General features: G+C 43.6%; 1 protein-coding gene across 1 annotated transcript in view; it reads left to right on the top strand.

Annotated features, from left to right (window-relative positions):
- b4galnt4a (beta-1,4-N-acetyl-galactosaminyl transferase 4a) overlaps positions 1-14,783 on the top strand; it is a 126,506-nt gene extending 111,723 nt beyond the window's left edge. Inside the window, exons 9-20 of the mRNA XM_085779652.1 lie at positions 3,380-3,446; positions 5,453-5,617; positions 5,852-5,961; positions 6,505-6,605; positions 6,828-6,901; positions 6,995-8,585; positions 9,081-9,460; positions 9,598-9,751; positions 9,852-9,924; positions 10,717-10,870; positions 11,112-11,238; positions 12,477-14,783. Coding sequence (XP_085635778.1) covers positions 3,380-3,446; positions 5,453-5,617; positions 5,852-5,961; positions 6,505-6,605; positions 6,828-6,901; positions 6,995-8,585; positions 9,081-9,460; positions 9,598-9,751; positions 9,852-9,924; positions 10,717-10,870; positions 11,112-11,238; positions 12,477-12,591 — 3,111 coding nt within the window. The 3' untranslated portion in view covers positions 12,592-14,783. The remainder of the gene's footprint in view (positions 1-3,379; positions 3,447-5,452; positions 5,618-5,851; positions 5,962-6,504; positions 6,606-6,827; positions 6,902-6,994; positions 8,586-9,080; positions 9,461-9,597; positions 9,752-9,851; positions 9,925-10,716; positions 10,871-11,111; positions 11,239-12,476) is intronic.
- Positions 14,784-15,283: the final 500 nt, after the last annotated feature.

Raw genomic sequence — 15,283 nt, 5'->3', positions numbered from 1 at the left:
CTCACTCATTATCTTGTGTCTTTTTGTCTTCACTTCCCTCTCTTTCTTCTCCCTCTATAGGATCACCCTGGCTCAATTCTAACCCTAAGTAGTTAAGAGAAGACACATAAAGACTAACAAGCAAGCCCTCCTGTATTATTTGCATTTTTGTACCCCAGATGTAGCTCATTCCTCCAGCTCATTTGTCTCACTTGAACAACTTACTGCATATGTATGTTACATTATGTATGTTAAAGGATACAGCTTGTGTATTCTATGATCTTGTTATTTGGAGATGAATTTAAATGAAAGACCAAAGCCACACTGAATTAATCTGTGTGCGTCAGTGCTTTCCAACTTTACTACTCTGTCTTTAGCAATAAGTTCGAAGTCCATTCTTTATATATATTTACAGACCAGTCACAAGACATAATATTTTTTAACAATTTCATACAGGTACTTCTTACTCTGTGTAGTTCTGGACTGATCTCACCCTTTCCTGATGTCGTCAGGCTTGTTAACGTCTGTCTTTTTTGTTGTCCGCTGACTTTCCTCTGTTTACCACTCCAGCAGTTTGGGCCTGAAGACAGGTTTGTGTGTGATTAAAACAGAGAAAAGAAGAGAAAACAGATAGAAAGCACACAGGAAACCTCTTAGTCCTCTACTGAACAAGTAGACATTGACAACAGCTGGGCAGCCTTTGTCCATTTGTAGCTGTCAGATTCAAGGAAGCATCTTTCCTCCTCTTTGCTCCTCTTGTGTTCTCCTTTCACCTCTACTGGGGGTGTTGGAGGGTTTTGATATAGGAGCCGCTGTTTACAGTTAAAACAAAAAAATGAAAAGACACAGAACAAAAAAGGAAGCTGTTCCCTTTAAAATCAGGGCAGAAAAACTATGAGACCGCTCTGTTGAGGTTTAAAGTTCTGTTACTCTTATTGCACCTTAAATCAAGACTGACTTTTACATAAAGTTGTGGAAGGTCACACAATTTCATTATGTCATTACTTCTGATGTGTCAACAAAACAACTTCATATCCATAGGGCCTCCGGCTTATGGAGCAGCTGATTGAATTGAAGGAAACAAACATAACACTTTGCTCACTCAGAAGAAATAAACTCCTGATCATCAAGGGATAAACAATTACCTATGCCTGAACCAGAGGCAAACTACCTGTGTGTGTGTGTGTGTGTGTGTGTGTGTGTGTGTGTGTGTGTGTGTGTGTGTGTGTGTGTGTGTGTGTGTGTGTGTGTGTGTGTGTGTGTGTGTGTACCCTTATATACGAGTGGGTGGTCCAGGCATGATAGAACATGATGAAATCAGCCTGCTGGCTGCCTGTTGCCATTTTGCTCTACGATTGCTACGTTTTATTATTTCCCCTTGGATATTGATTTTCTTTCCTCTCTGTTGAACTTGCGGGGCCAGCGAGCAGCCCTCTGTTTCTTCCTGCTTCTCCTGTCAACACTATTTCACCGAAGATGCACCCATACCCACAGAGAAGCCCCCCCCATCACACACACATACACACACATACACACACACTTTCACACATACGCCACAAATACTGTGCGCACACAAACACACATCAAGATTCACACCAAGTCAATGCTTCCCTGGGAGGAATTAATCAGAGAATCTATGGGGCCAGACAATGAAACTCCCACAAAGCTGTAAATTAGGACACACAGGTGCACATGCAGTATTTCAAGTGTTTACGTCTGTGTGTGTTTCCTGTGCACTTAAGGCTGATGTGACAGCAGCAGGGTGTTGAGCTGCAATGAGCCTTGAAAATGATGGACTCTTTGATGACCCTCTGCCTAGTATATGCACGCAGGCAGCGGAAACACATTAACCATCGTTGACACTCATTTGAAATCTAGCACTGTCATGCTTCACTTCCATTTTTCCATCATGAGTTGGATTTCTCTTTGCAGAAAATAGATCCATACCCTGTCCACACCTCCAAGTGTAAATAGTAGAATTGATGATGGCTGCATTACAATTAGCTGCTTCAGTTTCAGAGTTCTGCATGTGTGTGTGTGTGTGTTTGTTCTGCATGGTTGGGTGTTATGCTGTCGTGGCGCACTGTCTGAGACCCTTATAGACCAGGTGATGTTGTTATAGTAACACCTGTTCTTTTCCTACTGCAAATCAAGAAGTCTGCTGTGATCTTGATCTGACAGGCTGCTGTACTGTATAAGCAACTGTCAGTCATCCAGTGTTTCCATCTCTCTCCTCACTGACTTGACTGACACCTCTGCTGCTGCTACATTAGAGATGTATCTAATGTAGGTGTTTTAAATTGTTGCTCTAGTTGGATAAAATGAAACCTTTTTAAGTTACAACTCATATGCGGTTCCCACTTCTTTTTTTTAATGTCCTTCCATGAGTCAGACTGTGTCAGCCCTCTGACTTGACCTTGAGGACAACCACCCTGAAATAATGACACAGTGTGGAAGCTGGAGGTGGCCCGCTGGGCTGCTCCCTGCTGCTGCTCAGCATGCTGTCGCACCATGTCCTTGTTTGTTGCTCTTTGATATGTGCACTTGCGTGGATTTGTGTGCTTCCGGATTATCGTATCAGCGTTCGATGTGAAGGAATAACACAGAATAGTGTAACAAATGCTTGATTTTGGCTCTTACGTGTCAGAAAGTGGGGTGCCTATTAGTGCTACATGAATGACAAGATGTGGAGTGCAACAAAATCTAAAACCGTAGCTCAGCTGCCTGTGTGTGTAGTTGTTTTGCATATACATGTGGAGGCATTTGAATGAGCCCGAGGAGAGTGTTTATATTTGTATTCCCAACCTGAGGGTTGGAAAATGACCTGTCTCCTGTGATTAAATCCCGGTTAACCAGAAGTGACGTGGTAATTGTGAAATCTATTTAAAAGAATTGTAGCTTGTCTCTCTCTCTCTTTCTCACTCCCTCTCTTCATTTCTCTCCCCATGTCTCTCTTTGTTTTCAGGTCATTACTAGACCTTCTTTTTTTACACCTTCTTGTCAGCATTTTATTCCTGCGGCTCTGTTCTCGCTCTTCTCATGGTTTATTTTCTCTTTTTTTTCCCTTTTTGCTCTTGTTTGCACATTTTCTCCTTTCTTCCTTCCTTCCTTCCTACCCCCCTTGCAGCTTCACTTTTCCTGTGCTTTGCTCATGTGCCACATTTTTCTCCTGTTTCCTTGTCTCTCTCTGGTTAAGTGTGTTTATACAAAAGAAAAAAAAAAACTCTGCAGCATCGGATCGATCCTGTGATGGCGCTAAGATTAATATCACAGTTGTGTCACAGTTTATCCTGCAAACACTGATGGATGGTTTCTGCTCACCTTATACTTTCCACATGTTGGCATTTCATTTTCTCTTCTCACCCAATCCCTTTTCTCTCCCTTTTTCTTTCACACACAGTGGCGTCCGTTCCTCCCTGGTCTGAAATATGAAGTGATAGACTCAGCTTACATCTCCCTCTACACAGGTAAGAATTACTCTACCATGCTAATGCTAAATACACAGCATCCAAACCCATTTTGTCATCTCATCTTGGAAAGTAATGAATCTCAGAATGGAGTGTTAAGTTTTCTGATGTTTGCGCTGAGACGCTCATGAGACTTTTAAATGACAGTGAAATATAGTGTGGGTTTTTTAGCTGTGTGCTTGGGAATAAAAAAGAGGAAATGAGGCTAAAAAAGAAAACAACTTCATCAGTCTATTCTGGTGTCAAACACGAAATCAGCTTCCTTTTGTTTGTCTCCTATCAAACTCATATTTATTGTCTCAGCGTGACATATCTTCCCTATTTGAGTCCAAAGACAAGATACAGAACCTAATGGATGCTCTATTTTTCTCTATAGATGTCACTGGTTGCAGAGATGAGAGCTCTAGATTCTGAGTGGATGTCTAACCTCTGTAGCTCCAAGAATAGCAATGTGTCACAGGGATTCAGTATCGTTAACAGGGGGAAAATGCCAGCCGCACAGAAAATGATGTGTGGAGTTGTCATTTTGAGCAAAACTGCAGTGTTCGCTGGATATGTGCCAAATGCTGCCTTCTTGTTTAGTACCAGCCACGACAGAGAAAGGGGGTTTCATCTGACTTTCTCCCATCGCTGATTTTCTCCCTTTTGTCACTGAGGAAAATGTTAAATATTCATCCCTGTTTGGCAGAGGAGAAAAACACATTTTGTGGCTTGTCCAGAGGTACTTGTTCTCCCCTGTTATTCAGTTTAATTAGGTCTCTCATTGGATTCTAATTAACATCATTGTGTGCTCAACAGTTGTAGCACTTAATAAGAGCATATCATTCACTGATACTAAAGTAAAAGCCTCAATTTCATCACTTGTACAACTTATTTTTCACAGAATTGTAGCTATGCAAAGACAAACTATGCTGGAATAACTCTCAGGAAAACAGGCAATGATTATACCAGACTGGTAGAGTGTATTTGTTCAACCATTTAACTGTGTGTTTTGTTTTGTTTTTTGACAAATGATTGTTTATTATGTCAGCATGATTGTTAATAGTGCATTACTTGACATTTTAATTTGCAGGAACGTTTATCACAGCTCCGATATGATTTCTCATGGGTTCAAGCCAAGTACAGCTCATAATTTCTGAGATTATACTTCTTATTTGACACTTTGGAAAAACACATAAAAGCACAACCCAGATGCTAGCTGATAATTGATTTACAAGATCCCAAAGACACACAACTCTCTTCACTGTCTCCATGAGGTATGCTCATTGACACACTGTATCCTCCAGCCCATTACACTGATCATTGAAAGTAAATGCCTTACCTTGACCCTTGAACCAGTAATCAATAATTCAAACTCCAACCACACGCATACACACTCCATGTGAACCATGATGCCTATGAATCAAAATAAATAGAAGGAAAATTGTATTGTGTTGTTAGGATTTCAAAAACAAAGAGACAGTTTGTCTTGGTGGGTGCATACTGAGGTATGTGATAAACAAATATCTTCTTGTTAGAAGTTCAACAAAAGGCTTTTTTGTGTGTAGCATGTACACACTCACAAAGGTACACCCCGGAGGATAAAAATGATGCTGACCACCTTGTTAATTATAAAGCATTTCTCCCATCAGGCCCTGCTCTTGACACGCCATTAATCACACATGCTCTCTCCTCCTTCCCTGATATCGATTGGTATAATTATGACTCTCCTCTGCTCTGTTTTTGTTTTTCTTCCAACTTTTTTTTTTCCTGATCTGCTCACTTTAGCTTTTGCTCTTTTCCTCCTCCCCCTTTGCTTTTTTCCTCTCTGAATCTCGTTTTGTGTCTTCTCTCTCCTTTCTCCACCTTTTCATGGTTGCTAAGGATTTATGATGATGCTACACAGATAATGTGCATGATATTTTCTTTCCAATAGCCGACATCGAATGCGTCTGTCAATAAGATCAAAACAGTGAAAGCAATAATGAATCTTCCTTATTCCCTCTCTCTCTCCTTGTATCTCTCAGACGAGTCCAGCTTGAAGATGAACAGTGTCGACCACATCCCTCAGACCTTGGCCAGTCACATCCATCTCCCAGGCGAGACTCAGTCCCAGGGTGTGGAAGGAGGCAGCATCACGCACCACGGAGCAGATATGCTCAAGCCAGACCCCAGGGACACCTTTTATAACAGTAAATCTGACAGTCATCATCTTCCACTGTCGCCCCATTTTTTGTTCTCATCTTGATTGTCTGGCCTATCATTTTCTCTGATTGTCTGACGGAGTGTCTGTCTGGCCGACTGTCTGGCTCACAGTCCAGTGTTGCTTGATTCAGACTTTTTCATCTGGCTTGATATGTCTATTTTTTTTCTCTCTCTCTCTCTGTATATATATATATTTACCGCCTCTCTTTCTTTCTCCTCAGCTCCTATGATTGACCCCTCCCACCTGGAAAATGTTCTGCCAGCCTGTCTCTACTCCCCAACCTACGTGGTCAAAGATTTTCCCATTGCTAGATACCAGGGCCTGCAGTTTGTAAGTGCCCCCTTTATTCACCAAAAGAAGTACCACTCAGATATGTTTTGGTCTGTGTTTTAATTGGTGGTTTATGCTAAAATTATCTCAGTGGGGTCATCAGAAGTGCACTCAGTTAAAGCAGTAGTCGTCTAAAACTCCCAAAAAATAAGTCCCTCACATTCAGATCAACTGGTTATAGAAGAAAGAGGCAGACCTGTTAAGTCTACATTGATTGGATTTCACCAATCATCTCTCCCTTTGTGTGAAAACACATAAAAGAAGCAGGTGGCAGGTAGTGTTGAGCGCTGCTTCCCTCTGTAGGCCAACATGAGTCACTGCAGCAGCTGCAGAGACCAGTGACGAGCTGCAAGCGAGAGCCACAAAAAACAAATCCATTTTAGATTTGACGGAACACACTGTGAGAAAAAACAATATAATTGTGTTGAGCAACTGGTTGATTTTGATTTAATGAATCCAATCCTAACTGAGTACTGCTTAATGAGAATTATCTGTGTTTCCTAGCAGTATTTCATCTTTGATTGACATTGTGCTTTCCTTCAGGTTTACCTATCCTTCGTCTACCCCAACGACTTCACACGGCTCACCCACATGGAGCGAGAGAACAAGTGTTTCTACAGAGAGTCTCCGATCTACTTAGAGAAGTAAGGATGGCATTGTTTTTATCTCCTAGAGAAGATAGAAGATTTGTCTCTGTACATATATGGCTGAATACAATTATTATACAGAATAAAGGTTGTTAGTGAGTGTCTGTGGGTTTGATAGCAAATTGAAGACACATTGCAACTTCAGCCTTCTGTTAATATGTGTGTGTGTGTGTGTGTGTGTCTGCGTGTGTGTGTGTCGCCTCTTGCTGCGTCTGCCAGGTTTGGTTTCTACAAATATATGAAGATGGATGAGGAGGAAGACGACAGACCGTTCTTCTTCCCCAATCCAGATGGTAACTAATAATGAACATACACACACTTCTGCATGCGCACGGGACACACAATTTTGTACACTCGCACTCAATCATCTTTGTGCTCTGCTCCAGATTTCCTAGAGGAAGAGGAGGTGGTGGAAGGCGAGGACGAGGCAGAGATCGTTGGCACGCAGGCGCCCAGGAAGCCGTCTCATCCCAGCCAGAGCAGCCACACCTCCAACCCCTCCCATCAACACTCGAAGCCCGAGACGACACCAGCCAGCAGAGGAGGCGAGGAAGAGGAGGTGGACCCTGATGAAGAGGAGGACGGAGCGGTCAACAACAATCATATCATCCGCCACAGAGAAAGGCGACACTTCCTTCACAGAGATGGACAGATAGGGAGGGAGATGGACAGAGAATGGGGACGAGATCACACAAGAGGAAGCATGAGACAGGACTCCAGGAAGGGACTCGATGAGCCCCAGCGCAATGTGCTTGAACCTGATACTGACAGTGTGGTACGGAGTCGCTCCCTGTCCTGGATCCACCCTGGTCCTGTAGAACAGGTTCCTGGTAGAAAAGGAGGGGGAGCAGGTGGTGGGGCAGGAAGAGGAGGAGGAGGAGGAGGAGGAGGAGGAGGAGGAGGAGGAGAGAAAGGAGCAGAGACTCCGCCTAAACTGAGCAAGTCTTCGCTCCTTTTCCCCCAAAAGTCCTCCCTCTCTGCCTTCGCCAGCCGTGCCAAGCAGATCCTCAGCAATTCTGCCCACAGCAACAATCCCTATGACAACGGCAACAAGCTGACTGGAAACAAGAAGGAGGAGAACAAGATCTACATCACCAGGCCTCGGCCTGCCAGGGAGAAGGAGAGGGAAAGGGAGAGGGAGAGGGAGAGGGAGCAGCGGCGAGAGAGGAGGGAGGAGAGGGCGTCTCGCCATCCCAGGGAGGTGTTCCCAGGGGTCTTTCTGTACCAATCTGGGAAGACGACAAGACTGGTCAGCCTGGGTGCCAAAGGACATGCTGGGGGAGGGGTAACAGGAGGGAGGAACATTGTTAGTGCCCCACAGCTCTGGCCGAACCCCCCCACAAAGGGGGGTAAGACATCTCCTCACAACGGAAGCATCAACACACAGAATGAAAGTGTACAGAAGTCTGTCAGGAGGGCAGCTGTGGCGAAACAGCTGGAGAAAAGCAAGAGGAGAGGGGAGCATCAGGATTCAAAGACTACCGGCACAGCTGATCCACGCAGCAAAGACGGCCCACTGACCCAGTTATCCCATCATCAAGATCCCCTTCCCCCTCTTGTTACCCTGCCAAGGTCAAACTCCACAGAAAACACACTCCAAGGTCAAACAAGGGTCACCTCTTACCTCAGGATCTCAGAGATCACAGAGTCCCAGCAGCAGCCAGAGCCCGACCCCAACCCATCAGAACTAGACCAGGACGCAAACCGCTCTAATCCCGACCCCGACCCGGAGCCGGAGCCGGAGGAGGGCGAGCTGTCGGACTACAGCTACGAGGAGGTGGAGGCTCGGCCGGGGTGGGCGGAGGAGAGCATCAACTGGCAGCGGACCTTCTCGGTCAATCCCATGGACTTTGAGCTCCTGCGCTCCGACTGGAACGACCTGCGCTGCAACGTGTCGGGCAACCTGCAGCTCGCAGAGAGCGAGGTGGTGGACGTGCTGGCGCAGTACATGGAGAAACTCAACGAACGCAACGGAGGGTGAGGATAAAGGAGAGGGACTGAGAATAATGTGAGACTAAAAGGTCTCGTGTTTCCCCGCAACCTTGTAAATTCAAATGTGTTGTTGCCGTTATGTAAAGCTAGTAGTAATTTCAGTGAGAACATATTGGTCATGCCCTGGTGCTTTGACTTCATGTTCACAGACCTCTATGTGCTGATTACTGTTTTCTGCAGCAGTGCGTACAAACCTTGTTGTTATTTGTGTGAAGTAGCCTAGCCATTAACTTTTTTTCCCCCTGTTTTCATTTTCCTCCCACATCACACCATGTTGGCTTCACAGCAGCACAGATAATGAGTAGCAGCATTTTTTTTTGAAGTGGTCTGCCTACAGTCAAACAATAATTAATCCCGTTAAAAAGATATAGAAAATTGTGTTTTCTCTTTGTAGTCTTTTTTTTTTGTTTTTTTTGTCATATTATTCTTCAGAGCTTGTGCATCCTGGCTCAATCCTTTCTCTTCTGCCCGCGCCCCCAGGATCTACACCCTGCTGCGGATTATCAACGTGGAGAAGCGGCGCGACTCGGCCAGAGGGAACCGGTACCTCGTGGAGCTGGAGCTGATGGAGAGGGGCCGCAGCGTGGTGCGTCTGTCTGAATACATTTACCTGCTGCTGCACCGCGGCAGGCAAGGGGAGGAAAGCCTAGAGAACACAGACTCTGCCCCAGCCTCTGCACCAGCTTCGGCCCCCTCCCCTGCCACATCCAGCCTCGCCACCCCGCCGCCCCCTCCCTCCACCAAGTCCCCCGCGCGGCCCGGAGCGACGCCGTGGAGCACTGCCTACGCTAAGCCTCTGCTCTGCCAGCCGGTCATGCTGCAGTGGAGGAGAGATGTCATGGTGCATTTTGTGGTGCCGGGTCAGTCAGTTTTCTCAGCTCTGAAAACTGAATAATCCTTATAGAACCTGCACATAATGCAAATTAACATAATTTGGTTTGGTTTTCCTAACTTGCAGTCTACTTTTTTTTAAAAATGTCTTCTTACTGCCCTTCAGTGAAAAACCAAGCTCGGTGGGTGCAGCAGTTTATCTCCGACATGGAGAATCTCCACCACCAGACCAAGGATGACAATTTCAGCATCATTATCGTCGACTTTGAGAGTGAAGACATGGACGTGGAGCAGGCACTTAGAGAGAGCACCGTGCCAAGGTCTGCCTGTGATTTTATGTGCCCGACATAATCAGCTGAGTGATGTGACTCGGAAAGTGAATATTTTAGGTGATTTGTGTGTTTGTTATTGTTTTGACAGATACGAGTATCTTAGGAGAGAGGGAAACTTTGAGCGTTCGGCAGGACTGCAGATCGGAGTGGACACCATTGAGGTCAGAAAAACAAAACGCACAGAGGCCAAGACAACAATATGTGCGCTGGCAGGGAAAGAGCCACTCACTGAAGGGCAGGCACTCACACTGACCGCATGACCTTTACTGGCTGATGGACAGACGGAGGGAACACTCATGCATAATGAATACATCACGACCGGGCTGGTCTGTCACAGTCACAGGCTGTGTATTTCGGCCTTATCTCCGAGCCTCCTCCTCTTCCTCCTTCCCCTCTCCCTCTCCCACAGAGCCCAGCTGTGGATGACAGGGAATCGCTTAGACAGTTAGCTGCATTTCCTCTGTCATGTGTATGCCATAGCTGTCACATCCACTCCCTCTCACAGGTTATTTGTGTGCATGCGCTCTTACGCCTCTTCCTGGCTGTCTCTATATCACACACACGCATGCACACCCCACCCACGGGGGGGGGCGTGGAGCGGCTGGAAATTTGGACAGACGTTAATCCATCAGTTGAGTGTCAGCGCTGTCACGGTGGGATGACAGGACTGTCACTCATGTCTGAATGACCTGCAGGGCTCTTGGAGTGAAGACAAGCCACTGATGCTGAGCCCGGACTTTTTCACTCTCTTTAATCCGAAAATCCAAATATTAGGCGCATGTGAACATGCACTGTCACACACACAAAGTTACACCAGCTCATACACACAGAATCCCTCACACACACACACACACACACACACACGTCTTTATCCCAGACGTAGGGAAGATTTAGACACTATTTAGATGTAATGAATGTGTACATTACTGTGCATCTGTCTGTCCTTCTTGCAGGATAGTCACAGCATCGTGTTCCTGTGTGATCTGCACATCCACTTCCCTCTCAACATCTTGGAAAGCATCAGGAAGCACTGTGTCGAGGGACGCCTTGCTTTTGCTCCCATAGTCATGAGACTCAGCTGTGGAAGCTCACCACGGGAACCTGACGGTAACACGAATAAACACACATTTCATGAATGAATACTCTTGTCTGTTCTCACACTGTAATAATCAAATTTGTATGTTAACATATTTTGACTGGTGCCTCAGTTACAGACGACTGACTCTTAATCATAATACATTTTAAATTTACATCCAAAGCATGTACTTCTGTATGCATCAGTCTTTATTTTTATCACATGCAATGGGACTTGTCGCTGTTATTAACATTTTTTTCATCCTGTCTGCAGGTTACTGGGAGGTAAATGGCTTTGGCCTATTTGGAATCTACAAGTCTGACTTTGATAAGATTGGAGGGATGAACACAGAGGAATTCAAAGACCGCTGGGGTGGAGAGGACTGGGAGCTGCTGGACAGGTAACCTAGCAACAAGCCAACACAATAACCCCATTAGCGGTTTTCTCAAAGTTCATATTTTGCTGAGATGTTGACACAACTCTATGGTAACTTTTGAAGTTGTAGTTAAACTTTATGTGCTTGCAATGGGATGTTGTGTTGGACTAGATTCCTTTAAGTTCTACAGATGTTTACAAGAATCACCCCCTGGTTGTTTTTTATTCCTTATGGTTTAGAAAATGACATCATTTCACAGGTTCCTTTTAAGTATTTTTGTGCAGATTTTAAGACATGCATCCCTCGGATTTCTGTCTCCACTGAAAAAGAATAACAAGGGCTCATAGAATATCGTTTTTGGCACTTTTTAAGTTTTATTATTCATTGCTTTAGCAGGCAGAAATCCCTAAGATGCCTAATTCAAAACCTGTCCCTGAACTGACTCTTGAATAAAAGCAGAGTTAAAAGGTTTAGACAGACTATTGAAGACGGCCCCTGGTCACAGTTTCCAAGATCAGTTGCTGTGGTTCCAGTCTTTTCTCCTTGATGAAAAAAACTTGTATCTGCCGGCGCTGAAAAGTCTTACAGAGCATTGATTTAAATTCCCCCAAAGACAGAGTTAAGAGGGTATTTAGAGGTCTTATTTAATTTACAAAGATTGTGAATATTTTTTTTCTTGAGAGAAACATTACTTTTACTTTTTGGCTGTTGGGCTGAATCAACTGATAATGGGCAAGTGTTGATTTTAGCAATCACTGAAATTGATTGGTCCATAATTTTGCTGCTTATCTGGGTCGATGAAATAAAACCCTCAGATATAAAATAACTACAAACAACACAACATGACCTTTGTTGTCATATTTGTCTTTATGCATCTCTTTGTGGTGGTTTTGTTCTCTTGTTGGATAGTTTGGCTTATCTTTAAAGTTTTCAAGTAAGCTTGTTGACTTTCAAACAAGGCATATCAAAGAGGGACTTCATACAGTGTCCTATAGGGCTGTTCAGTAATCCACAGACACACAGAGCCGGGCCAGGTTGATTATATTATTTATTAATTATATGACACGGGAAAAGTTCCTGACCAAAATATCATATAAGTCTCAATAAAATAATGTATTTAATCAATAGTTGAAGGCCTTATTGTTTATTATCCTCAATGTGATCTCACCATACATGGACAGTATTAATTAAATAACATTTTCTGTGGTAGTACACCCTGACAGAACACAGCTATAACCCAGTGCTTCTCTCTCTCCCTCCAGGGTGTTGCAGAATGGTTTGGAGGTCGAGCGACTTCGCTTGAGAAACTTCTTTCACTACTATCACTCCAAACGAGGCATGTGGAACGCCCAGAACAAGAAAACTCCTAAGGGATAGCGCCTCCTGCTGGTCGGAGGATCCTTAAAAAGCCTACCTGCAGATCCACTGTGTGTGAGAGAGAGACCTCTGGTAGCTCGCTCACTGCCTGAACTCTGCCTTTCTTGAAACCAGGCTCCTCTCTGGGACGCCTGTGTTTCGTCATCGGCCCCTGTTGTATGCTTGTCTGTATGAGGAAACGGTGTCCAAATGTGAGCTTTTGGAAGCGAGCTGTTCACGCAGACACAACCTGAGTCATCACTTTGCCTCATTGACTGAACTACTGTACAGGGAGAAGAGAGTTATTTTTGTTCTCCTTCTCTCTGCCCTTTTTTCTTGGCGCAGTGTTTTCAGACAGACTGGAAAGCAGCTGTTTTCGTGTGTGTGTTTGTGAGGACGCGTGAGTATGTGCTGTATATATACAAGTGCGTGTGGGTGTGTTGCCGCTTGTGTGTGCTTAATGATGACAGGAAGCACCTTTTTCTAACAAGGAGATGTGAAGACAACCTAAGATCTTTTTTTCTAACACGCTCTCACGTGGGAGCCTTATAGAATGTGTCAACATGTTATTCCAATAGATTCAGACATGGTGGCGTAGCTCGTGTAGAGGAACTATGGTTTTGGTAAACACTATTTCTAAATACATCAACTACTACCTGTTGAATATCATTGACCAGTATGACCGAGGTGCTGACGTTTTCTTGATATCTGATATCATAAAACAAAGTTTCCTTATCGGAAAAGCCCTTTTCCAAACAGACACTGACAAATGCATCACCTTTATGTCTCCTCTCTTTCTGTCCCTCTCTCTTTTATCTTCAATTGATTTTCAGCATCATGCTAATTTGTGTTTTTGTATCTGTTGAAACATTATAGAGAGCCCTGATGTTGTTTTGTTGTATCAGTTTTACATCCAGATTACTGCTAGCTATCGGTTATGACTGGATTCATTTTGTTTCATCGACAAAATTTTGTTCTGCTGTTAGTTATTAAGTGGGATTTTCATTTGTGCGTACATGCATATATTTGGGGGTGCTATTTTCTGTTTTAAAACACTGAATTTGTGAAAGGTTTACACTTTTAAACTCTACTGACGGTATCCTCCATTCCCTCCAAATCTCTAACCTCATTGTCAACTGGAATATGAAGCTGTAACAGGAGGGGGGCTGAGGACTACAGCAGCTTTCTGACATTTGATTTGAAGTTATCAACCCATTGTTGTTATTTTGTTTTATTTTATTTTATTTTATTTAGCATTTTCTAAGGATTGCATTTCATGTATTAAATCTGAGGGATTAAAACTTTATCTCTCATATTAGAATACCACAGAGACAGGTTAATGCTAAGCTGTTGAAAATGTCGACACTCTTCTTTTAAGCTTGTATAAAGCTCCAGCAGGAGGGGTTGACCGGTTCATGTGTTGGACACGATGTGGCAAGGCATGGCTGTTTCACAAATGTGTGCCTTTATCAGGGTTTGGCTGCGGGCAGTTTTTAAACTACTCTAATGACAGAAGAGGGCAGGGACAGACAGAAATCTAATGTTATTTATCAGCAGGCTGTAATGTCACTGTAAATTCAGATACACTGTAAAAGAAGGAAGTATGGTTCTCTTAAACAGAGTACAGATGTGTCAGTCTGTTTGTTACATTACCTTAGAAGCAAGGAGTGGTCTTTGCAAGCCACTTGTCCCCATTGGTGAAATAGACAGAGATGTTACAAATGACTACTGAGAGGGAACAGGAGGTGTCATGGAAACTCACTGGCAGCTGCTGTCCAGCGGGATCCCACCTGCTCCCATTACTTTGGCTGGAGGCCGGGCTACTAATGCCTCTGTTTATGCAACATGGTACTTATATTGACGGGGAATGGCTGGAGGGCTCAAGACTGGACACGTATATGGATGAGAGCTAATGATCTGTTATTGACTGTATGATTGTCAAAAACGCCCTCCAAGACCCTCTCTTTGCCTCTACAGGAAAAAAAGGTCTATTCTGTACGTCATTTAACATTGACATGGGATTATTTAAAGAACAAAAGAAACACATTAAATATAAGAATATATATATGAGAAACATAAAAATGAAAAATAGGAATATACATTCCAAGGTAATTTCTGTGAAATTGTTTTGTAGAGAAAAGGTTTTAAGAATGTATTGTACTTTTATTTTGATTTGTTGGGTTTTTGCAAATAAAATTTTATGCTTACGTCCACATCATTTTTCAGATGTGTTTTTATTTTGACATTTTAGTTAGTATTACTTACTGTTTTTGCTATGTAGTATCAACAGCTACAACAAATGGAAGTAACTACAGCCTGCAACAACACAAACATGTCACATGGGCATTGAGCAACAAGTCAAAGAACTTTGGCTTCATCACTTTTTTGTGTCCCCTGGCAACACTTTTTTTTTTTTTTGCAGTGAGTGTATTTGCAGCACACATGTCAATTTGATGAGGATGTTTTTTGAATTCACAGAGCATAAGTGTATTCACATGTGTTTTCTTGCAGTGAGTTGCAGTGCATTGAGTTCTCAGGGCTACCAAAAGTAACTTCATTTCCTATCTGACCACAAGGTGGTGCTGCACCCCACACTAACATGCACTGTACCTGGTGAGGTACATTAGTTGATAGACATGAAACACATGCATTGTATGAACATATAGAGTTAAATTAGGTGAAAGCATAGCATGATTCACTATCGGAATAAAAA

This window comes from Trachurus japonicus, chromosome 6 (assembly GCF_045865225.1).
Source record: "Trachurus japonicus isolate A0001 chromosome 6, Traja_1.0".
Taxonomy (NCBI): domain Eukaryota; kingdom Metazoa; phylum Chordata; class Actinopteri; order Carangiformes; family Carangidae; genus Trachurus; species Trachurus japonicus.
This window is presented reverse-complemented; position numbering and strand designations above follow the sequence as displayed.